The sequence below is a fragment of the Oncorhynchus gorbuscha genome, unplaced genomic scaffold, assembly GCF_021184085.1.
Source record: "Oncorhynchus gorbuscha isolate QuinsamMale2020 ecotype Even-year unplaced genomic scaffold, OgorEven_v1.0 Un_scaffold_3675, whole genome shotgun sequence".
NCBI classification, from domain to species: domain Eukaryota; kingdom Metazoa; phylum Chordata; class Actinopteri; order Salmoniformes; family Salmonidae; genus Oncorhynchus; species Oncorhynchus gorbuscha.
This window is the reverse complement of record NW_025747859.1, coordinates 3,042-27,500: the sequence shown is the minus strand read 5'-3', so window position 1 is coordinate 27,500 and position 24,459 is coordinate 3,042. Positions and strand designations below refer to the sequence as shown.

Here is a 24,459-nt window from a genome sequence, read left to right as displayed (position 1 = left end):
TTTGAGAAGGAGGAACCTCAGGACCTTGTCATCCAATAGGTTTTGAGAAGGAGGAACCTCAGGACCTTGTCATCCAATAGGTTTTGAGAAGGAGGAACCTCAGGACCTTGTCATCCAATAGGTTTTGAGAAGGAGGAACCTCAGGACCTTGTCATCCAATAGGTTTTGAGAAGGAGGCGAGGAGAGAGGATGTGACGAATCAAAGAAATGCTTTTGAGATTCTCCCCATTTTGAAGTAGTAATTTTGAATTCCATGCAGGTCATCAGGAGGTGTCAGCCAATGATTGAAACTCCTCAGCAAACATTCCATAACTGCAGGTGGCACTAAATCACCAACCTGGCTTTGACCTGTTCAGCCTGTACACACTGCAGCACAGTAGATGGTGGTATGAAGTGCCTTATTGTTTCTTCATAGATTACCAGAACACTCACAAGTTGAAGGAGAGGAAATGGACTACTTAAAAAAATGGAAGATAGCCACTAAGGGCGCTGCCCGTGCTTTCACAGAACACGGTCATTTACAAGGATTTCAGAGGTGTGCCGTCTTTCTACATCTATGGAGAGAGACGTACTCTGGACTGCATGGCGAAGACACTCAGAGCCAGGGAGACCAGTGCTGTGGCGCCCACAGCCCACATAACAGCTTCCGCCTCATAGAACCTGCAACACAAACCAAACTCTCACCTATCACTGAAAAAGGGTTGCAACGTTTCTGTAACTTTCCACCAAAATTCCCGAGGCTTTTACAGAAGTCCTGGTTGGACGATGCCCCCGGAATTGGGAGGGAATAAGAATGAAAGCAGGAATTCTCCAACCATGATTTCTGGAAAACTTGACATTTTTTAGGAAAGTTACCGAAGTTTTTCAACCCTACACTGAAATATTACTAGATCTATTAGTCAGGTATCCCTTCAAATCTCCATGGAGGATTGGTTTAGACATGAACTCATACTGCCCACCTCCATGGAGGATTGGTTTAGACATGAACTCATACTGCCCACCTCCATGGAGGATTGGTTTAGACATGAGCTCATACTGCCCACCTCCATGGAGGATTGGTTTAGACATGAGCTCATACTGCCCACCTCCATGGAGGATTGGTTTTAGACATGAGCTCATACTGCCAACCCGCCATGTGCATGACTAACATGCTGGATGGTAAAGGATTTAGTCTATCCATCAGAGAGCAAGTACATCAGGGTCCCTCCAGAGGCATGCAGTACTCACACAGTCACAGAGCCCAGCAGTAGACCTTCTGCAGTGGTCTACACAGAAAAATAACACAAAGGTCAGACGATACAACCAACGTGTGAAACGTTTATTGATGCCTTCTTGGAATCGATACTTACAAACAGTCCCAAGGCCAGGAAATTGAGCGGGACATTCCGACGTACATTGACACAACAGGACAAGGAAATGATGATGACAAGCACCACTGCTCTGTTCAGGAAACAGCGGAACAATGTATTAATACAATATGGTACAATCACAGCGCTCAATATAAAGGTCTTTGTGTGCGGGGTTCATTTGTCCGATGTTTAGATGTCAGGGCCTGTGTTCGTAAAGTGACTCAGAGTAGGAGTGCTGATTTGGCATCAGGTCCAATGTCCATGTCATGGCATTTAATGTGATTTGTGAGAGACAATTGACCTATTTACCTGATTTATTTTATATGAATTGTTAACCATTAATATTTAACTAATAGTAAGACATTTCTGTCCTGATAGTGTCTGTGTTTTTATGGTCTCCACTCTAGCTTCCAGCTAATCTGGGTGTATGGTCACTAGAGATGGCTTGAGCTGACAAAATTAGTTAAAAAACTGCATTACCTAGACAAGAATGTGTTTTACTAGAGATAGCTTAGGAGCAGAACAATCCCTCACTGTCTCAAAATCATCCTTCCATCTGGGAAACTAAGCCAGGGTGGGGTTAAGAGAACAACCCTGTGCAGATAACGACCGGATGAACCCAGAGTGGATTATGATGCTCCTTGGTCTGCATGGGAGGGGTTGAACCAACCATGACTAAGCATTCTTAGTGTCAGTCGTATAAAGAACTCTGCGTTTGTGTAAAAGTTATGTTAATCGGCAATAATTAATCGATATTGAACAAAAGATGATTGTTTCAAGAAATAACAAAGTTCTCTCTCATTCGATTAGAATATTCCACGACATGATCTAAAAGACCCAATCAGATCCTAGATCAGCACTCCTGCTGTGGGAAGGTTTCTGAATACTGGCCCAGGAGTAAAAGCAGAGAGATTCTGTAGGATTCAGTGGACGTTGTGACATTTACTTACATCATGCAGGATGAAAACCAATAGGTCCTCATAGACCAGAGCCTCAGAGCCTCCCTACGATTACAGAAGACAACTCATCTCTTTGTTTTATACACTTCTTGTAGGTACATTATAAAGCTGTGGTATTGTGCAGTTAAAAATATAACGTTGGAATCTAACGGGGAAAAACTGCTTTCAACACTTCAACGTGTTGGGACAACTGCAAGTGTTGAAATCTTAAAGTGTTGAAGTGTTGAAGTGTTTAGGTGTTGAAGTGTTGAAGTGTTGAAGTGTTAAAGTGTTAAAGTGTTAAAGTGTTAAAGTGTTAAAGTGTTGAAGTGTTGAAGTGTTGAAGTGTTGAAGTGTTGAAGTGTTGAAGTGTTAAAGTGTTAAAGTGTTAAAGTGTTAAAGTGTTAAAGTGTTAAAGTGTTAAAGTGTTAAAGTGTTAAAGTGTTAAAGTGTTAAAGTGTTAAAGTGTTAAAGTGTTAAAGTGTTAAAGTGTTAAAGTGTTAAAGTGTTGAAGTGTTGAAGTGTTGAAGTGTTGAAGTGTTTAGGTGTTAAAGCTGGGTAACACTTAAAGTGTTGAAGTGTTAATTAAAGTGTTGAAGTTTTATAGTTGGGTAACACTTAAAAGTGCCTCACCAATACAGAAAGGCACAGATGATCCCAAAGGTGACTAGAAGCTGAATCATCAGAGTCAGGTACACCTTCTTTATAAAGCCTGTGGAAACAAATCACTTAACAGTCACCAGGTGTTTACTGTGGGTCCACTGAGTCAGGTATACCTTAACCAGGTGTTTACTGTGGGTCCAATGAGTCAGGTATACCTTAACCAGGTGTTTATAGTGGTCCCACTGAGTCAGGTATACCTTAACCAGGTGTTTACAGTGGTCCCACTGAGTCAGGTATACCTTAACCAGGTGTTTACAGTGGTCCCACTGAGTCAGGTATACCTTAACCAGGTGTTTACAGTGGGTCCACTGAGTCAGGTATACCTTAACCAGGTGTTTACAGTGGGCCCACTGAGTCAGGTATACCTTAACCAGGTGTTTACAGTGGGCCCACTGAGTCAGGTATACCTTAACCAGGTGTTTACAGTGGGTCCACTGAGTCAGGTATACCTTAACTCTAACCAGGTGTTTACAGTGGACCCACTGAGTCAGGTATACCTTAACCAGGTGTTTACAGTGGGTCCACTGAGTCAGGTATACCTTAACCAGGTGTTTACTGTGGGGCCCACTGAGTCAGGTATACCTTAACCAGGTGTTTACTGTGGGGCCCACTGAGTCAGGTATACCTTAACCAGGTGTTTACAGTGGGTCCACTGAGTCAGGTATACCTTAACCAGGTGTTTACTGTGGGTCCACTGAGTCAGGTATACCTTAACCAGGTGTTTACAGTGGGCCCACTGAGTCAGGTATACCTTAACTCTAACCAGGTGTTTAGTGGGCCCACTGAGTCAGGTATACCTTAACTCTAACCAGGTGTTTACAGTGGGCCCACTGAGTTTACAGGTGTTTAACCAGGTGGCCCACTGAGTCAGGTATACCTTAACCAGGTGTTTACAGTGGGCCCACTGAGTCAGGTATACCTTAACCAGGTGTTTACAGTGGGCCCACTGAGTCAGGTATACCTTCACCAGGTGTTTACAGTGGGCCAACTGAGTCAGGTATACCTTAACCAGGTGTTTACAGTGGGCCCACTGAGGGTATACCTTAACCAGGTGTTTACAGTGGGCCCACTGAGTCAGGTATACCTTAACCAGGTGTTTACAACTGAGTCAGGTATACCTTAACTCTAACCAGGTGTTTACAGTGGACCCACTGAGTCAGTATACCTTAACCTTAACCAGGTGTTTACAGTGGACCCACTGAGTCAGGTATACCTTAACTCTAACCACGTGTTTACAGTGGACCCACTGAGTCAGGTATACCTTAACCAGGTGTTTACAGTGGACCCACTGAGTCAGGTATACCTTAACTCTAACCAGGTGTTTACAGTGGGCCCACTGAGTCAGGTATACCTTAACCAGGTGTTTACAGTGGGCCCACTGAGCCAGGTATACCTTAACCAGGTGTTTACTGTGGGCCCACTGAGTCAGGTATACCTTAACCAGGTGTTTACTGTGGGCCCACTGAGTCAGGTATACCTTAACCAGGTGTTTACAGTGGGCCCACTGAGTCAGGTATACCTTAACTCTAACCAGGTGTTTACAGTGGGTCCACTGAGCCAGGTATACCTTAACCAGGTGTTTACAGTGGGTCCACTGAGTCAGGTATACCTTAACCAGGTGTTTACAGTGGGTCCACTGAGTCAGGTATACCTTAACCAGGTGTTTACAGTGGGTCCACTGAGTCAGGTATACCTTAACTCTAACCAGGTGTTTACAGTGGACCCACTGAGTCAGGTATACCTTAACCAGGTGTTTACAGTGGGTCCACTGAGTCAGGTATACCTTAACCAGGTGTTTACTGTGGGGTCCACTGAGTCAGGTATACCTTAACCAGGTGTTTACAGTGGGTCCACTGAGTCAGGTATACCTTAACCAGGTGTTTACAGTGGGCCCACTGAGTCAGGTATACCTTAACCAGGTGTTTACGGTGGTCCCACTGAGTCAGGTATACCTTAACCAGGTGTTTACTGTGGGCCCACTGAGTCAGGTATACCTTAACCAGGTGTTTACTGTGGGCCCACTGAGTCAGGTATACCTTAACCAGGTGTTTACTGTGGGCCCACTGAGTCAGGTATACCTTAACCAGGTGTTTACAGTGGTCCCAGTGGGCCCACGAGTCAGGTATACCTTAACCAGGTGTTTACAGTGGGCCCACTGAGTCAGGTATACCTTAACCAGGTGTTTACAGTGGTCCCACTGAGTCAGGTATACCTTAACCAGGTGTTTACAGTGGGCCCACTGAGTCAGGTATACCTTAACCCTAACCAGGTGATTACAGTGGGTCCACTGAGTCAGGCATACCTTAACCAGGTGTTTACAGTGGGCCCACTGAGTCAGGTATACCTTAACCAGGTGTTTACTGTGGACCCACTGAGTCAGGTATACCTTAACCAGGTGTTTACAGTGGACCCACTGAGTCAGGTATACCTTAACTCTAACCAGGTGTTTACAGTGGGCCCACTGAGTCAGGTATACCTTAACCAGGTGTTTACAGTGGGCCCACTGAGTCAGGTATACCTTAACCACGTGTTTACAGTGGACCCACTGAGTCAGGTATACCTTAACCAGGTGTTTACAGTGGACCCACTGAGTCAGGTATACCTTAACTCTAACCAGGTGTTTACAGTGGGCCCACTGAGTCAGGTATACCTTAACCAGGTGTTTACAGTGGGCCCACTGAGCCAGGTATACCTTAACCAGGTGTTTACTGTGGGCCCACTGAGTCAGGTATACCTTAACCAGGTGTTTACTGTGGGCCCACTGAGTCAGGTATACCTTAACCAGGTGTTTACAGTGGGCCCACTGAGTCAGGTATACCTTAACTCTAACCAGGTGTTTACAGTGGGTCCACTGAGCCAGGTATACCTTAACCAGGTGTTTACAGTGGGTCCACTGAGTCAGGTATACCTTAACCAGGTGTTTACAGTGGGTCCACTGAGTCAGGTATACCTTAACCAGGTGTTTACAGTGGGTCCACTGAGTCAGGTATACCTTAACCCTTAACTCTAACCAGGTGTTTACAGTGGACCCACTGAGTCAGGTATACCTTAACCAGGTGTTTACAGTGGGTCCACTGAGTCAGGTATACCTTAACCAGGTGTTTACTGTGGGGTCCACTGAGTCAGGTATACCTTAACCAGGTGTTTACAGTGGGTCCCACTGAGTCAGGTATACCTTAACCAGGTGTTTACAGTGGGCCCACTGAGTCAGGTATACCTTAACCAGGTGTTTACGGTGGTCCCACTGAGTCAGGTATACCTTAACCAGGTGTTTACTGTGGGCCCACTGAGTCAGGTATACCTTAACCAGGTGTTTACTGTGGGCCCACTGAGTCAGGTATACCTTAACCAGGTGTTTACAGTGGGCCCACTGAGTCAGGTATACCTTAACCAGGTGTTTACAGTGGTCCCACTGAGTCAGGTATACCTTAACCAGGTGTTTACAGTGGGCCCACTGAGTCAGGTACACCTTAACCAGGTGTTTACAGTGGTCCCACTGAGTCAGGTATACCTTAACCAGGTGTTTACAGTGGGCCCACTGAGTCAGGTATACCTTAACCCTAACCAGGTGATTACAGTGGGTCCACTGAGTCAGGTATACCTTAACCAGGTGTTTACAGTGGGCCCACTGAGTCAGGTATACCTTAACCAGGTGTTTACTGTGGACCCACTGAGTCAGGTATACCTTAACTCTAACCAGGTGTTTACTGTGGGTCCACTGAGTCAGGTATACCTTAACCAGGTGTTTACTGTGGGCCCACTGAGTCAGGTATACCTTAACCAGGTGTTTACAGTGGGCCCACTGAGTCAGGTATACCTTAACCAGGTGTTTACTGTGGGCCCACTGAGTCAGGTATACCTTAACCCTAACCAGGTGATTACAGTGGGTCCACTGAGTCAGGTATACCTTAACCACTGGTGTTTACAGTGGGCCCACTGAGTCAGGTATACCTTAACCAGGTGTTTACAGTGGGCCCAATGAGTCAGGTATACCTTAACCAGGTGTTTATAGTGGTCCCACTGAGTCAGGTATACCTTAACTCTAACCAGGTGTTTACAGTGGTCCCACTGAGTCAGGTATACCTTAACCAGGTGTTTACAGTGGTCCCACTGAGTCAGGTATACCTTAACCAGGTGTTTACAGTGGGTCCACTGAGTCAGGTATACCTTAACCAGGTGTTTACAGTGGGTCCCACTGAGTCAGGTATACCTTAACCAGGTGTTTACAGTGGTCCCACTGAGTCAGGTATACCTTAACCAGGTGTTTACAGTGGTCCCACTGAGTCAGGTATACCTTAACCAGGTGTTTACAGTGGTCCCACTGAGTCAGGTAACCAGGTGTTTACCTTAACCAGGTGTTTACAGTGGGCCCACTGAGTCAGGTATACCTTAACCAGGTGTTTACAGTGGTCCCACTGAGTCAGGTATACCTTAACCAGGTGTTTACAGTGGGTCCACTGAGTCAGGTATACCTTAACCAGGTGTTTACAGTGGGCCCACTGAGTCAGGTATACCTTAACCAGGTGTTTACAGTGGGCCCACTGAGTCAGGTATACCTTAACCAGGTGTTTACTTTGGGTCCACTGAGTCAGGTATACCTTAACTCTAACCAGGTGTTTGCTTTGGGTCCACTGAGTCAGGTATACCTTAACTCTAACCAGGTGTTTACTTTGGGCCCACTGAGTCAGGTATACCTTAACCAGGTGTTTACAGTGGGCCCACTGAGTCAGGTATACCTTAACCAGGTGTTTACTTTGGGTCCACTGAGTCAGGTATACCTTAACTCTAACCAGGTGTTTACTTTGGGTCCACTGAGTCAGGTATACCTTAACTCTAACCAGGTGTTTACTTTGGGTCCACTGAGTCAGGTATACCTTAACTCTAACCAGGTGTTTATAGTGGGCCCACTGAGTCAGGTATACCTTAACTCTAACCAGGTGTTTACAGTGGGTCCACTGAGTCAGGTATACCTTAACCAGGTGTTTACAGTGGGTCCACTGAGTCAGGTATACCTTTACCAGGTGTTTACAGTGGGTCCACTGAGTCAGGTATACCTTAACTCTAACCAGGTGTTTACAGTGGACCCACTGAGTCAGGTATACCTTAACCAGGTGTTTACAGTGGGTCCACTGAGTCAGGTATACCTTAACCAGGTGTTTACAGTGGGTCCACTGAGTCAGGTATACCTTAACCAGGTGTTTACTGTGGGGCCCACTGAGTCAGGTATACCTTAAATAGGTGTTTACAGTGGGTCCACTGAGTCAGGTATACCTTAACCAGGTGTTTACTGTGGGTCCACTGAGTCAGGTATACCTTAACCAGGTGTTTACTGTGGGGCCCACTGAGTCAGGTATACCTTAAATAGGTGTTTACAGTGGGCCCACTGAGTCAGGTATACCTTAACCAGGTGTTTACAGTGGGCCCAATGAGTCAGGTATACCTTAACCAGGTGTTTATAGTGGTCCCACTGAGTCAGGTATACCTTAACCAGGTGTTTACAGTGGTCCCACTGAGTCAGGTATACCTTAACCAGGTGTTTACAGTGGTCCCACTGAGTCAGGTATACCTTAACCAGGTGTTTACAGTGGGTCCACTGAGTCAGGTATACCTTAACCAGGTGTTTACAGTGGGCCCACTGAGTCAGGTATACCTTAACCAGGTGTTTACAGTGGTCCCACTGAGTCAGGTATACCTTAACCAGGTGTTTACAGTGGGTCCACTGAGTCAGGTATACCTTAACCAGGTGTTTACAATGGTCCCACTGAGTCAGGTATACCTTAACCAGGTGTTTACAGTGGTCCCACTGAGTCAGGTATACCTTAACCAGGTGTTTACAGTGGGTCCACTGAGTCAGGCATACCTTAACCAGGTGTTTACAGTGGGTCCACTGAGTCAGGTATACCTTAACCAGGTGTTTACAGTGGGTCCACTGAGTCAGGTATACCTTAACCAGGTGTTTACAGTGGTCCCACTGAGTCAGGTATACCTTAACCAGGTGTTTACAGTGGTCCCACTGAGTCAGGTATACCTTAACCAGGTGTTTACAGTGGGTCCACTGAGTCAGGTATACCTTAACCAGGTGTTTACAGTGGGCCCACTGAGTCAGGTATACCTTAACCAGGTGTTTACAGTGGTCCCACTGAGTCAGGTATACCTTAACCAGGTGTTTACAGTGGGTCCACTGAGTCAGGTATACCTTAACCAGGTGTTTACAGTGGGCCCACTGAGTCAGGTATACCTTAACCAGGTGTTTACAGTGGGCCCACTGAGTCAGGTATACCTTAACCAGGTGTTTACTTTGGGTCCACTGAGTCAGGTATACCTTAACTCTAACCAGGTGTTTGCTTTGGGTCCACTGAGTCAGGTATAACCAGGTGTTTTAACTCTAACCAGGTGTTTACTTTGGGTCCACTGAGTCAGGTATACCTTAACTCTAACCAGGTGTTTACTTTGGGTCCACTGAGTCAGGTATACCTTAACTCTAACCAGGTGTTTACAGTGGGTCCACTGAGTCAGGTATACCTTAACTCTAACCAGGTGTTTACAGTGGGTCCACTGAGCCAGGTATACCTTAACCAGGTGTTTACAGTGGGTCCACTGAGTCAGGTATACCTTAACCAGGTGTTTACAGTGGGTCCACTGAGTCAGGTATACCTTAACCAGGTGTTTACAGTGGGTCCACTGAGTCAGGTATACCTTAACTCTAACCAGGTGTTTACAGTGGACCCACTGAGTCAGGTATACCTTAACATGGTGTTTACAGTGGGTCCACTGAGTCAGGTATACCTTAACCAGGTGTTTACTGTGGGTCCACTGAGTCAGGTATACCTTAACCAGGTGTTTTTACAGTGGGTCCACTGAGTCAGGTATACCTTAACCAGGTGTTTACAGTGGGCCCACTGAGTCAGGTATACCTTAACCAGGTGTTTACAGTGGTCCCACTGAGTCAGGTATACCTTAACCAGGTGTTTACTGTGGGCCCACTGAGTCAGGTATACCTTAACCAGGTGTTTACAGTGGGCCCACTGAGTCAGGTATACCTTAACCAGGTGTTTACTGTGGGCCCACTGAGTCAGGTATACCTTAACCAGGTGTTTACAGTGGTCCCACTGAGTCAGGTATACCTTAACCAGGTGTTTACAGTGGGCCCACTGAGTCAGGTATACCTTAACCAGGTGTTTACAGTGGCCCACTGAGTCAGGTATACCTTAACCAGGTGTTTACAGTGGGCCCACTGAGTCAGGTATACCTTAACCAGGTGTTTACTGTGGACCCACTGAGTCAGGTATACCTTAACTCTAACCAGGTGTTTACTGTGGGTCCACTGAGTCAGGTATACCTTAACCAGGTGTTTACTGTGGGCCCACTGAGTCAGGTATACCTTAACCAGGTGTTTACAGTGGGCCCACTGAGTCAGGTATACCTTAACCAGGTGTTTACTGTGGGCCCATTGAGTCAGGTATACCTTAACCCTAACCAGGTGATTACAGTGGGTCCACTGAGTCAGGTATACCTTAACCAGGTGTTTACAGTGGGCCCCCTGAGTCAGGTATACCTTAACCAGGTGTTTACAGTGGGCCCACTGAGTCAGGTATACCTTAACCAGGTGTTTACAGTGGTCCCACCGAGTCAGGTATACCTTAACCAGGTGTTTACTGTGGGGTCCACTGAGTCAGGTATACCTTAACCAGGTGTTTACAGTGGGTCCCACTGAGTCAGGTATACCTTAACCAGGTGTTTACAGTGGGCCCACTGAGTCAGGGTATAACAGGTGTTTACAGTGGTCCCACTGAGTCTACCTTAACCAGGTGTTTACAGTGGGTCCCACTGAGTCAGGTATACCTTAACCAGGTGTTTACAGTGGGCCCACTGAGTCAGGTATACCTTAACCAGGTGTTTACTGTGGGCCCACTGAGTCAGGTATACCTTAACCAGGTGTTTACTGTGGGCCCACTGAGTCAGGTATACCTTAACCAGGTGTTTACAGTGGTCCCACCGAGTCAGGTATACCTTAACCAGGTGTTTACAGTGGGCCCACTGAGTCAGGTATACCTTAACCAGGTGTTTACAGTGGTCCCACCGAGTCAGGTATACCTTAACCAGGTGTTTACAGTGGGCCCACTGAGTCAGGTATACCTTAACCAGGTGTTTACTGTGGACCCACTGAGTCAGGTATACCTTAACTCTAACCAGGTGTTTACTGTGGGTCCACTGAGTCAGGTATACCTTAACCAGGTGTTTACTGTGGGCCCACTGAGTCAGGTATACCTTAACCAGGTGTTTACAGTGGGCCCACTGAGTCAGGTATACCTTAACCAGGTGTTTACTGTGGGCCCATTGAGTCAGGTATACCTTAACCTAACCAGGTGATTACAGTGGGTCCACTGAGTCAGGTATACCTTAACCAGGTGTTTACAGTGGGCCCACTGAGTCAGGTATACCTTAACCAGGTGTTTCCACTGAGTGGGCCCAAGGTGAGTCAGGTATACCTTAACCAGGTGTTTATAGTGGTCCCACTGAGTCAGGTATACCTTAACCAGGTGTTTACAGTGGTCCCACTGAGTCAGGTATACCTTAACCAGGTGTTTACAGTGGTCCCACTGAGTCAGGTATACCTTAACCAGGTGTTTACAGTGGGTCCACTGAGTCAGGTATACCTTAACCAGGTGTTTACAGTGGGCCCACTGAGTCAGGTATACCTTAACCAGGTGTTTACAGTGGTCCCACTGAGTCAGGTATACCTTAACCAGGTGTTTACAGTGGGTCCACTGAGTCAGGTATACCTTAACCAGGTGTTTACAATGGTCCCACTGAGTCAGGTATACCTTAACCAGGTGTTTACAGTGGTCCCACTGAGTCAGGTATACCTTAACCAGGTGTTTACAGTGGGTCCACTGAGTCAGGCATACCTTAACCAGGTGTTTACAGTGGGTCCACTGAGTCAGGTATACCTTAACCAGGTGTTTACAGTGGGCCCACTGAGTCAGGTATACCTTAACCAGGTGTTTACTGTGGACCCACTGAGTCAGGTATACCTTAACCAGGTGTTTACAGTGGTCCCACTGAGTCAGGTATACCTTAACCAGGTGTTTACAGTGGGTCCACTGAGTCAGGTATACCTTAACCAGGTGTTTACAGTGGGCCCACTGAGTCAGGTATACCTTAACCAGGTGTTTACAGTGGTCCCACTGAGTCAGGTATACCTTAACCAGGTGTTTACAGTGGGTCCACTGAGTCAGGTATACCTTAACCAGGTGTTTACAGTGGGCCCACTGAGTCAGGTATACCTTAACCAGGTGTTTACAGTGGGCCCACTGAGTCAGGTATACCTTAACCAGGTGTTTACTTTGGGTCCACTGAGTCAGGTATACCTTAACTCTAACCAGGTGTTTGCTTTGGGTCCACTGAGTCAGGTATACCTTAACTCTAACCAGGTGTTTACTTTGGGTCCACTGAGTCAGGTATACCTTAACTCTAACCAGGTGTTTACTTTGGGTCCACTGAGTCAGGTATACCTTAACTCTAACCAGGTGTTTACTTTGGGTCCACTGAGTCAGGTATACCTTAACTCTAACCAGGTGTTTATAGTGGGACCAGTGAGTCAGGTATACCTTAACTCTAACCAGGTGTTTACAGTGGGTCCACTGAGTCAGGTATACCTTAACCAGGTGTTTACAGTGGGTCCACTGAGTCAGGTATACCTTTACCAGGTGTTTACAGTGGGTCCACTGAGTCAGGTATACCTTAACTCTAACCAGGTGTTTACAGTGGACCCACTGAGTCAGGTATACCTTAACCAGGTGTTTACAGTGGGTCCACTGAGTCAGGTATACCTTAACTCTAACCACGTGTTTACAGTGGACCCACTGAGTCAGGTATACCTTAACCAGGTGTTTACAGTGGACCCACTGAGTCAGGTATACCTTAACTCTAACCAGGTGTTTACAGTGGGCCCACTGAGTCAGGTATACCTTAACCAGGTGTTTACTGTGGGCCCACTGAGCCAGGTATACCTTAACCAGGTGTTTACTGTGGGCCCACTGAGTCAGGTATACCTTAACCAGGTGTTTACTGTGGGCCCACTGAGTCAGGTATACCTTAACCAGGTGTTTACAGTGGGCCCACTGAGTCAGGTATACCTTAACTCTAACCAGGTGTTTACAGTGGGTCCACTGAGTCAGGTATACCTTAACCAGGTGTTTACAGTGGGTCCACTGAGTCAGGTATACCTTAACCAGGTGTTTACAGTGGGTCCACTGAGTCAGGTATACCTTAACTCTAACCAGGTGTTTACAGTGGACCCACTGAGTCAGGTATACCTTAACCAGGTGTTTACAGTGGGTCCACTGAGTCAGGTATACCTTAACCAGGTGTTTACTGTGGGGCCCACTGAGTCAGGTATACCTTAACCAGGTGTTTACAGTGGACCCACTGAGTCAGGTATACCTTAACCAGGTGTTTACAGTGGGTCCACTGAGTCAGGTATACCTTAACCAGGTGTTTACTGTGGGGCCCACTGAGTCAGGTATACCTTAACCAGGTGTTTACAGTGGGTCCACTGAGACAGGTATACCTTAACCAGGTGTTTACAGTGGGCCCACTGAGTCAGGTATACCTTAACCAGGTGTTTACAGTGGGCCCACTGAGTCAGGTATACCTTAACCAGGTGTTTACAGTGGGCCACTGAGTCAGGTATACCTTAACCATGTGTTTACTGTGGGCCCACTGAGTCAGGTATACCTTAACCAGGTGTTTACTGTGGGCCCACTGAGTCAGGTATACCTTAACCAGGTGTTTACTGTGGGCCCACTGAGTCAGGTATACCTTAACCAGGTGTTTACAGTGGACCCACTGAGTCACGTATACCTTAACCAGGTGTTTACTGTGGGCCCACTGAGTCAGGTATACCTTAACCAGGTGTTTACTGTGGGCCCACAGAGTCAGGTATACCAGGTGGCCCACTGGTTAACTTCAGGCCAATAAGACTGAGCACCGCAGTAGGGCTGCTTTCACCATAACGCTTGTTTATTCAATGGGTTGCTGATCTAGGATCAGGTTTACCCTGTCTAGACAATCGTATTAATTATGATCTCAAAGGGAAAACTGATCCTAAATCAGCACTCCTACTAGGAGAGGATCCTACTAGGAGAGGATTGATCCAGATCATCAAGATACAAGGACATCAACCCACCCCCCCCAAAAAAAACCTGTGGGTGAGTCTCAAATGGCCCCCTATTCCCTATGTAGTGCACACTACTTTTCAACAGAACCCTATGAGCGCTGGTCAAAAGTAGGCGACTACATAGCAAATTAGGGTACCATTTCAGACGTAGGCACCGACTAACCTCTTCTTATGGCTTTGTCATCAAAGCAGCCGGTGTCCTCCAGCCCGGTGGAATAGTCAGGTGGTAGTGGAGCAGCCCAGTGTTGTTGTTGGTCCTCAGGATGACCCTGACCCATGTCGTTATACTGACCCGCTGGTGAGACCACCGCTATGTTGCCAGGGCCAACGTTCAGACCGTAGTGGGGAGAACTGTAGTTCTGTTGACCATAGGTGTTCTGTTGGCCATAGGTGTTCTGTTGGCCATAGGTGTTCTGTTGACCATAGGTGTTCTGTTGACCATAGGTGTTCTGTTGGCCATAGGTGTTCTGTTGGCCATAGGTGTTCTGTTGGCCATAGGTGTTCTGTTGACCATCGTCCTGAGAGTAGGGCGGTGGGAGTTGGACTTCACTGCTTCTTTTCGATTGATCCATGTCACCCTCCTAAAATATTTCCATCAGGTAATAAGTCCTAATCATTGACACACAGAGAAATATACTTGTGTCATTAACCAGGAAATGAACCTTCGTCTTCCTTTCAGTGTCCTGACAGACACAAGATCCTGTTGAAGACTCCGTGAAATGGAGAGAAAAGCACTAGTAATTGCAACAAAAATGACAAACTATAAAGATATAAAATATATTCATATTTCATCTCAAAAATACAAATATATTTGTAAATAATAGGAGGTAAAATCCAACTCTAAAATCCTCCCCTGCCATTGTGGAATAACCCACAACTGTCGATAGGGAATCTTAATTTAACTAAGTCAGTTACTGACAATACATCACACGTGTAACATACAACAGCAGTCGGCGTAACAAATCCTTTATTAAACATATTGATTGTCTTATAATTCTACCCTCAGATCTACTCACCTCACCTCTTCCACAGCGCTCCGGACTCTTCCTGTAACAGTCCCTCCAGGGCAAAGTCTACCTGTAATCAGTTGGGCTGCATCCCAAACGGACATCTATTCACCCTAATCCCTATGTGGTGCACTACTATATAGGGAATAAGTTACCGTTTTGGGGACGGAAACCGTAGTTTTCCCACAGAGACGGGACTTTGCTTTCAGCTAAATTATACATCTTTAAGGAAAAGGTTAAGGTTAGGGGTAAGTTTAAAAGGTTAAGGTTAGGAGTTAGTTTAAAGGGTTAAGGTTAGGAGTTAGTTTAAAGGGTTAAGGTTAGGAGTTAGTTTAAAGGGTTAAGGGTAGGGGTTAGTTTAAAGGGTTAATGTTAGGAGTTAGTTTAAAGGGTTAAGGTTAGGAGTTAGTTTAAGGTTAGGAGTTAGTTTAAAGGATTAAGGGTAGGAGTTAGTTTAAAGGGTTAAGGTTAGTAGTTAGTTTAAGGTTAGGAGTTAGTTTAAAGGGTTAAGGTTAGGGGTTAGTTTAAAGGGTTAAGGTTAGGAGTTAGTTTAAAGGGTTAGAAGTTAGTTTAAAGGGTTAAGGTTAGGGGTTAGTTTAAAGGGTTAAGGTTAGGAGTTAGTTTAAAGGGTTAAGGTTAGGGGTTAGTTTAAAGGGTTAAGGTTAGGAGTTAGTTTAAAGGGTTAAGGTTAGGAGTTAGTTTAAAGGGTTAAGGTTAGGGGTTAGTTTAAAGGGTTAAGGTTAGGAGTTAGTTTAAAGGAGGTTTAAAGGGTTAAGGTTAGGAGTTAGTTTAAAGGGTTAAGATTAGGGGTTAGTTTAAAAGGTTAAGGTTAGGAGTTAGTTTAAAGGGTTATGGTTAGGGGTTAGTTTAAAGGGTTAAGGTTAGGGGTTAGTTTAAAGGGTTAAGGTTAGGGGTTAGTTTAAAGGGTTAAGGTTAGGAGTTAGTTTAAGGTTAGGAGTTAGTTTAAAGGGTTAAGGTTAGGAGTTAGTTTAAAGGGTTAAGGTTAGGGGTTAGTTTAAAGGGTTAAGGTTAGGAGTTAGTTTAAAAGGTTAGGAGTTAGTTTAAAGGGTTAAGGTTAGGAGTTAGTTTAAGGTTAGGAGTTAGTTTAAAGGGTTAAGGTTAGGAATTAGTTTAAAAGGTTAAGGTTAGGGGTTAGTTTAAAGGGTTAAGGTTAGGGGCTAGTTTAAAGGGTTAAGGTTAGGAGTTACCTGAAAAGGTTAGGAGTTAGTTTAAAAGGTTAGGAGTTAGGGGTTAGTTTAAAGGGTTAAGGTTAGGAGTTAGTTTAAAGGGTTAGGAGTTAGTTTAAAAGGTTAAGGTTAGGGGTTAGTTTAAAGGGTTAGGAGTTAGTTTAAAAGGTTAAGGTTAGGGTTTTACAAGTCGGCGTTAGTTTAAAGGGTTAAGGTTAGGAGTTAGTTTAAAGGTTAAGGTTAGGAGTTAGTTTAAAGGGTTAGGAGTTAGTTTAAAGGTTAAGGTTAGGGTTAGTTTAAAGGGTTAAGGTTAGGAGTTACCTGAAAAGGTTAGGAGTTAGTTTAAAAGGTTAGGAGTTAGAGTTAGTTTAAAGGGTTAAGGTTAGGAGTTAGTTTAAGGTTAGGAGTTAGTTTAAAGGGTTAAGGTTAGGGTTAGTTTAAAGGGTTAAGGTTAGGGGTTAGTTTAAAGGGTTAAGGTTAGGAGTTAGTTTAAAGGTTAGGAGTTAGTTTAAAAGGTTAAGGTTAGGAGTTAGTTTAAAGGGTTAAGGTTAGGAGTTAGTTTAAAGGTTAGGAGGTAGTTTAAAGGGTTAAGGTTAGGGGTTAGTTTAAAGGGTTAAGGTTAGGGGTTAGTTTAAAGGGTTAAGGTTAGGAGTTAGTTTAAAGGGTTAAGGTTAGTAGTTAGTTTAAAGGGTTAAGGTTAGGAGTTAGTTTAAAGGGTTAAGGTTAGGAGTTAGTTTAAAGGGTTAGGAGTTAGTTTAAAAGGTTAAGGTTAGGGGTTAGTTTAAAGGGTTAGGAGTTAGTTTAAAAGGTTAAGGTTAGGGGTTAGTTTAAAGGGTTAGGAGTTAGTTTAAAAGGTTAAGGTTAGGAGTTAGTTTAAAGGGTTAGGAGTTAGTTTAAAAGGTTAAGGTTAGGGGTTAGTTTAAAGGGTTAAGGTTAGGAGTTACCTGAAAAGGTTAGGAGTTAGTTTAAAAGGTTAGGAGTTAGGAGTTAGTTTAAAGGGTTAAGGTTAGGAGTTAGTTTAAGGTTAGGAGTTAGTTTAAAGGGTTAAGGTTAGGGGTTAGTTTAAAGGGTTAAGGTTAGGGGTTAGTTTAAAGGGTTAAGGTTAGGAGTTAGTTTAAAGGTTAGGAGTTAGTTTAAAAGGTTAAGGTTAGGAGTTAGTTTAAAGGGTTAAGGTTAGGAGTTAGTTTAAAGGTTAGGAGGTAGTTTAAAGGGTTAAGGTTAGGGGTTAGTTTAAAAGGTTAAGGTTAGGGGTTAGTTTAAAGGGTTAAGGTTAGGAGTTAGTTTAAAGGGTTAAGGTTAGTAGTTAGTTTAAAGGGTTAAGGTTAGGAGTTAGTTTAAAGGGTTAAGGTTAGGAGTTAGTTTAAAAGGTTAGGAGTTAGTTTAAAAGGTTAAGGTTAGGAGTTAGTTTAAAGGGTTAAGGTTAGTAGTTAGTTTAAAGGGTTAAGGTTAGGAGTTAGTTTAAAGGGTTAAGGTTAGGGGTTAGTTTAAAGGTTTAAGGTTAGGGGTTAGTTTAAAGGGTTACGGTTAGGGGTTAGTTTAAAGGGTTACGGTTAGGAGTTAGTTTAAAGGGTTACGTTTAGGGGTTAGTTTAAAGGGTTAAGGTTAGGAGTTAGTTTAAAGGGTTAAGGTTAGGGGTTAGTTTAAAGGGTTACGGTTAGGAGTTAGTTTAAAGGGTTACGTTTAGGAGTTAGTTTAAAGGGTTAAGGTTAGGAGTTAGTTTAAAGGGTTAAGGTTAGGGGTTAGTTTAAAGGGTTAAGGTTAGGGGTTAGTTTAAAGGGTTACGGTTAGGAGTTAGTTTAAAGGGTTACGTTTAGGAGTTAGTTTAAAGGGTTAAGGTTAGGAGTTAGTTTAAAGGGTTAAGGTTAGGGGTTAGTTTAAAGGTTTAAGGTTAGGGGTTAGTTTAAAGGGTTAGGTTAGGAGTTAGTTTAAAGGGTTAAGGTTAGGAGTTAGTTTAAAGGGTTAAGGTTAGGGGTTTAGTTTAAAGGGTTAAGGTTAGGGGTTAGTTTAAAGGGTTAAGGTTAGGAGTTAGTTTAAAGGGTTAAGGTTAGGAGTTAGTTTAAAAGGTTAGGAGTTAGTTTAAAGGGTTAAGGTTAGGAGTTAGTTTAAGGTTAGGAGTTAGTTTAAAGGGTTAAGGTTAGGAGATAGTTGAAAGGGTTAGGAGTTAGTTTAAAGGGTTAAGGTTAGGAGTTAGTTTAAAGGGTTAATGTTAGGAGTTAGTTTAAAGGGTTAAGGTTAGGAGTTAGTTTAAGGTTAGGAGTTAGTTTAAAGGGTTAAGGTTAGGAGTTTGTTTAAAGGGTTAAGTTTAGGAGTTAGTTTAAGGTTAGGAGTTAGTTTAAAGGGTTAAGGTTAGGGGTTAGTTTAAATGGTTAAGGTTAGGAGTTAGTTTAAAAGGTTAAGGTTAGGAGTTAGTTTAAGGTTAGGAGTTAGTATAAAGGGTTAAGGGTAGGGGTTAGTTTAAAGGGTTAAGGTTAGTAGTTAGTTTAAGGTTAGGTGTTAGTTTAAAGGGTTAAGGTTAGGGGTTAGTTTAAAGGGTTAAGGTTAGGAGTTAGTTTAAAGGGTTAAGGTTAGGGGTTAGTTTAAAGGGTTAAGGTTAGGAGTTAGTTTAAAGGGTTAAGGTTAGGGGTTAGTTTAAAGGGTTAAGGTTAGGAGTTAGTTTAAAAGGTTAAGGTTAGGGGTTAGTTTAAAGGGTTAATGTTAGGATTTAGTTTAAAGGGTTAAGGTTAGGGGTTAGTTTAAAGGGTTAAGGTTAGGAGTTAGTTTAAAGGGTTAAGGTTAGGAGTTAGTTTAAAAGGTTAGGAGTTAGTTTAAAGGGTTAAGGTTAGGAGTTAGTTTAAAAGGTTAGGAGTTAGTTTAAAAGGTTAGGAGTTAGTTTAAAAGGTTAAGGTTAGGGGTTAGTTTAAAGGGTTAAGGTTAGGGGTTAGTTTAAAGGGTTAAGGTTAGTAGTTAGTTTAAAGGGTTAAGGTTAGGAGTTAGTTTAAAGGGTTAAGGTTAGGAGTTAGTTTAAAAGGTTAGGAGTTAGTTTAAAAGGTTAGGAGTTAGTTTAAAGGGTTAAGGTTAGGGGTTAGTTTAAAGGGTTCAGGTTAGGTGTTAGATTAAAGGGTTAAGGTTAGGTCTTAGTTTAAAGGGTTAAGGTTAGGAGGTAGTTTAAAGGGTTAAGGTTAGGTGTTAGTTTAAAAGGTTAAGGTTAGGAGTTAGTTTAAAGGGTTAGGGTTAGGAGTTAGTTTAAAGGGTTAAGGTTAGGAGTTAGTTTAAAGGGTTAAGGTTAGGGGTTAGTTTAAAAGGTTAAGGTTAGGAGTTAGTTTAAGGTTAGGAGTTAGTTTAAAGGGTTAAGATTAGGGTTAGGGTTAGGGTTAAGGTTAGGAGTTAGTTTAAAAGGTTAGGAGTTAGTTTAAAGGGTTAAGGTTAGGAGTTAGTTTAAAGGGTTAAGGTTAGGAGTTAGTTTAAGGTTAGGAGTTAGTTTAAAGGGTTAAGGTTAGGAGTTAGTTGAAAGGGTTAGGAGTTAGTTTAAAGGGTTAAGGTTAGGGGTTAGTTTAAAGGGTTAAGGTTAGGAGTTAGTTTAAAGGGTTAAGGTTAGGGGTTAGTTTAAAGGGTTAAGGTTAGGAGTTAGTTTAAAGGGTTAAGGTTAGGAGTTAGTTTAAAGGGTTAAGGTTAGGGGTTAGTTTAAAGGGTTAAGGTTAGGAGTTAGTTTAAGGTTAGGAGTTAGTTTAAAGGGTTAAGGTTAGGAGTTAGTTTAAAGGGTTAAGATTAGGGGTTAGTTTAAAAGGTTAAGGTTAGGGGTTAGTTTAAAGGGTTAAGGTTAGGAGTTACCTGAAAAGGTTAGGAGTTAGTTTAAAAGGTTAGGAGTTAGGAGTTAGTTTAAAGGGTTAAGGTTAGGAGTTAGTTTAAGGTTAGGAGTTAGTTTAAAGGGTTAAGGTTAGGGGTTAGTTTAAAGGGTTAAGGTTAGGGGTTAGTTTAAAGGGTTAAGGTTAGGAGTTAGTTTAAAGGTTAGGAGTTAGTTTAAAAGGTTAAGGTTAGGAGTTAGTTTAAAGGGTTAAGGTTAGGAGTTAGTTTAAAGGTTAGGAGGTAGTTTAAAGGGTTAAGGTTAGGGGTTAGTTTAAAAGGTTAAGGTTAGGGGTTAGTTTAAAGGGTTAAGGTTAGGAGTTAGTTTAAAGGGTTAAGGTTAGTAGTTAGTTTAAAGGGTTAAGGTTAGGAGTTAGTTTAAAGGGTTAAGGTTAGGAGTTAGTTTAAAAGGTTAGGAGTTAGTTTAAAAGGTTAAGGTTAGGAGTTAGTTTAAAGGGTTAAGGTTAGTAGTTAGTTTAAAGGGTTAAGGTTAGGAGTTAGTTTAAAGGGTTAAGGTTAGGGGTTAGTTTAAAGGTTTAAGGTTAGGGGTTAGTTTAAAGGGTTAGGTTAGGGGTTAGTTTAAAGGGTTAAGGTTAGGAGTTAGTTTAAAGGGTTAGGGTTAGTTTAAAGGGTTAAGGTTAGGAGTTAGTTTAAAGGGTTAAGGTTAGGGTTAGTTTAAAGGGTTACGGTTAGGAGTTAGTTTAAAGGGTTACGTTTAGGAGTTAGTTTAAAGGGTTAAGGTTAGGAGTTAGTTTAAAGGGTTAAGGTTAGGGGTTAGTTTAAAGGGTTAAGGTTAGGGGTTAGTTTAAAGGGTTACGGTTAGGAGTTAGTTTAAAGGGTTACGTTTAGGAGTTAGTTTAAAGGGTTAAGGTTAGGAGTTAGTTTAAAGGGTTAAGGTTAGGGGTTAGTTTAAAGGTTTAAGGTTAGGGGTTAGTTTAAAGGGTTAAGGTTAGGAGTTAGTTTAAAGGGTTAAGGTTAGGAGTTAGTTTAAAGGGTTAAGGTTAGGGGTTAGTTTAAAGGGTTAAGGTTAGGGGTTAGTTTAAAGGGTTAAGGTTAGGAGTTAGTTTAAAGGGTTAAGGTTAGGAGTTAGTTTAAAAGGTTAGGAGTTAGTTTAAAGGGTTAAGGTTAGGAGTTAGTTTAAGGTTAGGAGTTAGTTTAAAGGGTTAAGGTTAGGAGTTAGTTGAAAGGGTTAGGAGTTAGTTTAAAGGGTTAAGGTTAGGAGTTAGTTTAAAGGGTTAATGTTAGGAGTTAGTTTAAAGGGTTAAGGTTAGGAGTTAGTTTAAGGTTAGGAGTTAGTTTAAAGGGTTAAGGTTAGGAGTTTGTTTAAAGGGTTAAGTTTAGGAGTTAGTTTAAGGTTAGGAGTTAGTTTAAAGGGTTAAGGTTAGGGGTTAGTTTAAATGGTTAAGGTTAGGAGTTAGTTTAAAAGGTTAAGGTTAGGAGTTAGTTTAAGGTTAGGAGTTAGTATAAAGGGTTAAGGGTAGGGGTTAGTTTAAAGGGTTAAGGTTAGTAGTTAGTTTAAGGTTAGGTGTTAGTTTAAAGGGTTAAGGTTAGGGGTTAGTTTAAAGGGTTAAGGTTAGGAGTTAGTTTAAAGGGTTAAGGTTAGGGGTTAGTTTAAAGGGTTAAGGTTAGGAGTTAGTTTAAAGGGTTAAGGTTAGGGTTAGTTTAAAGGGTTAAGGTTAGGAGTTAGTTTAAAGGTTAAGGTTAGGGGTTAGTTTAAAGGGTTAATGTTAGGATTTAGTTTAAAGGGTTAAGGTTGGGGTTAGTTTAAAGGGTTAAGGTTAGGAGTTAGTTTAAAGGGTTAAGGTTAGGAGTTAGTTTAAAAGGTTAGGAGTTAGTTTAAAGGGTTAAGGTTAGGAGTTAGTTTAAAGGTTAGGAGTTAGTTTAAAAGGTTAGGAGTTAGTTTAAAAGGTTAAGGTTAGGGGTTAGTTTAAAGGGTTAAGGTTAGGGGTTAGTTTAAAGGGTTAAGGTTAGTAGTTAGTTTAAAGGGTTAAGGTTAGGAGTTAGTTTAAAGGGTTAAGGTTAGGAGTTAGTTTAAAAGGTTAGGAGTTAGTTTAAAAGGTTAGGAGTTAGTTTAAAGGGTTAAGGTTAGGGGTTAGTTTAAAGGGTTCAGGTTAGGTGTTAGATTAAAGGGTTAAGGTTAGGTCTTAGTTTAAAGGGTTAAGGTTAGGAGGTAGTTTAAAGGGTTAAGGTTAGGTGTTAGTTTAAAAGGTTAAGGTTAGGAGTTAGTTTAAAGGGTTAGGGTTAGGAGTTAGTTTAAAGGGTTAGGAGTTAGTTTAAAAGATTAAGGTTAGGGGTTAGTTTAAAAGGTTAAGGTTAGGAGTTAGTTTAAAGGGTTAAGATTAGGGGTTAGTTTAAAGGGTTAAGGTTAGGAGTTAGTTTAAAGGGTTAAGGATAGGAGTTAGTTTAAAGGGTTAAGGTTAGGAGTTAGTTTAAAGAGTTAAGGTTAGGAGTTAGTTTAAAGGGTTATGGTTAGGAGTTAGTTTAAAGGGTTAAGGTTAGGAGTTAGTTTAAAGGGTTAAGGTTAGGAGTTAGTTTAAAGGGTTAAGGTTAGGAGTTAGTTTAAAGGGTTAGGAGTTAGTTTAAAAGGTTAGGAGTTAGGGGTTAGTTTAAAAGGTTAGGAGTTAGTTTAAAAGGTTAGGAGTTAGTTTAAAAGGTTAAGGTTAGGGGTTAGTTTAAAGGGTTAAGGTTAGGGGTTAGTTTAAAGGGTTAAGGTTAGTAGTTAGTTTAAAGGGTTAAGGTTAGGAGTTAGTTTAAAGGGTTAAGGTTAGGAGTTAGTTTAAAAGGTTAGGAGTTAGTTTAAAAGGTTAGGAGTTAGTTTAAAGGGTTAAGGTTAGGGGTTAGTTTAAAGGGTTCAGGTTAGGTGTTAGATTAAAGGGTTAAGGTTAGGTCTTAGTTTAAAGGGTTAAGGTTAGGAGGTAGTTTAAAGGGTTAAGGTTAGGTGTTAGTTTAAAAGGTTAAGGTTAGGAGTTAGTTTAAAGGGTTAGGGTTAGGAGTTAGTTTAAAGGGTTAGGAGTTAGTTTAAAAGATTAAGGTTAGGGGTTAGTTTAAAAGGTTAAGGTTAGGAGTTAGTTTAAAGGGTTAAGATTAGGGGTTAGTTTAAAGGGTTAAGGTTAGGAGTTAGTTTAAAGGGTTAAGGATAGGAGTTAGTTTAAAGGGTTAAGGTTAGGAGTTAGTTTAAAGAGTTAAGGTTAGGAGTTAGTTTAAAGGGTTATGGTTAGGAGTTAGTTTAAAGGGTTAAGGTTAGGAGTTAGTTTAAAGGGTTAAGGTTAGGAGTTAGTTTAAAGGGTTAAGGTTAGGAGTTAGTTTAAAGGGTTAGGAGTTAGTTTAAAAGGTTAGGAGTTAGGGGTTAGTTTAAAGGGTTAAGGTTAGGGGTTAGTTTAAAGGGTTACGGTTAGGAGTTAGTTTAAAAGGTTAAGGTTAGGGGTTAGTTTAAAGGGTTAAGGTCAGGGGCTAGTTTAAAGGGTTAGGAGTTAGTTTAAAGGGTTAAGGTTAGGAGTTAGTTTAAAGGGTTAAGGTTAGGAGTTAGTTTAAAGGGTTAAGGTTAGGAGTTAGTTTAAAGGGTTAGGAGTTAGTTTAAAAGGTTAGGAGTTCGTTTAAAGGGTTAAGGTTAGGTGTTAGTTTAAAGGGTTAAGGTTAGGGGTTAGTTTAAAGGGTTAAGGTTAGGGGTTAGTTTAAAAGGTTAAGGTTAGGAGTTAGTTTAAGGTTAGGAGTTAGTTTAAAGGGTTAAGATTAGGGTTAGGGTTAGGGTTAAGGTTAGGAGTTAGTTTAAAAGGTTAGGAGTTAGTTTAAAGGGTTAAGGTTAGGAGTTAGTTTAAAGGGTTAAGGTTAGGAGTTAGTTTAAGGTTAGGAGTTAGTTTAAAGGGTTAAGGTTAGGAGTTAGTTGAAAGGGTTAGGAGTTAGTTGAAAGGGTTAAGGTTAGGAGTTAGTTTAAAGGGTTAAGGTTAGGAGTTAGTTTAAAGGGTTAAGGTTAGGAGTTAGTTTAAAGGGTTAAGGTTAGGGGTTAGTTTAAAGGGTTAAGGTTAGGAGTTAGTTTAAGGTTAGGAGTTAGTTTAAAGGGTTAAGGTTAGGAGTTAGTTTAAAGGGTTAGGAGTTAGTTTAAAAGGTTAGGAGTTAGGGGTTAGTTTAAAGGGTTAAGGTTAGGGGTTAGTTTAAAGGGTTACGGTTAGGAGTTAGTTTAAAAGGTTAAGGTTAGGGGTTAGTTTAAAGGGTTAAGGTCAGGGGCTAGTTTAAAGGGTTAGGAGTTAGTTTAAAGGGTTAAGGTTAGGAGTTAGTTTAAAGGGTTAAGGTTAGGAGTTAGTTTAAAGGGTTAAGGTT

General features: G+C 42.2%; 1 protein-coding gene across 3 annotated transcripts in view; it reads right to left on the bottom strand.

Moving 5' to 3' along the window:
• Positions 1–15,207, bottom strand: part of zgc:110410 (uncharacterized protein LOC553618 homolog) — a 19,228-nt gene extending 4,021 nt beyond the window's left edge. For 2 of the 3 annotated variants that reach the window (XM_046340207.1, XM_046340205.1), the window contains exons 1-7: positions 15,149–15,198; positions 14,296–14,741; positions 2,921–2,999; positions 2,300–2,353; positions 1,350–1,440; positions 1,228–1,265; positions 573–660 (exon numbers count right to left, since the gene is read on the bottom strand). In XM_046340207.1, coding sequence (XP_046196163.1) covers positions 573–660; positions 1,228–1,265; positions 1,350–1,440; positions 2,300–2,353; positions 2,921–2,999; positions 14,296–14,704 — 759 coding nt within the window. In that variant the 5' untranslated portion in view covers positions 14,705–14,741; positions 15,149–15,198. Of the gene's footprint in view, positions 1–572; positions 661–1,227; positions 1,266–1,349; positions 1,441–2,299; positions 2,354–2,920; positions 3,000–14,295; positions 14,742–15,148 lie in introns of all 3 variants that reach the window. The other variant, XM_046340206.1, reaches the window with a different exon arrangement.
• Between the last annotated feature and the right edge of the window lie 9,252 nt (positions 15,208–24,459).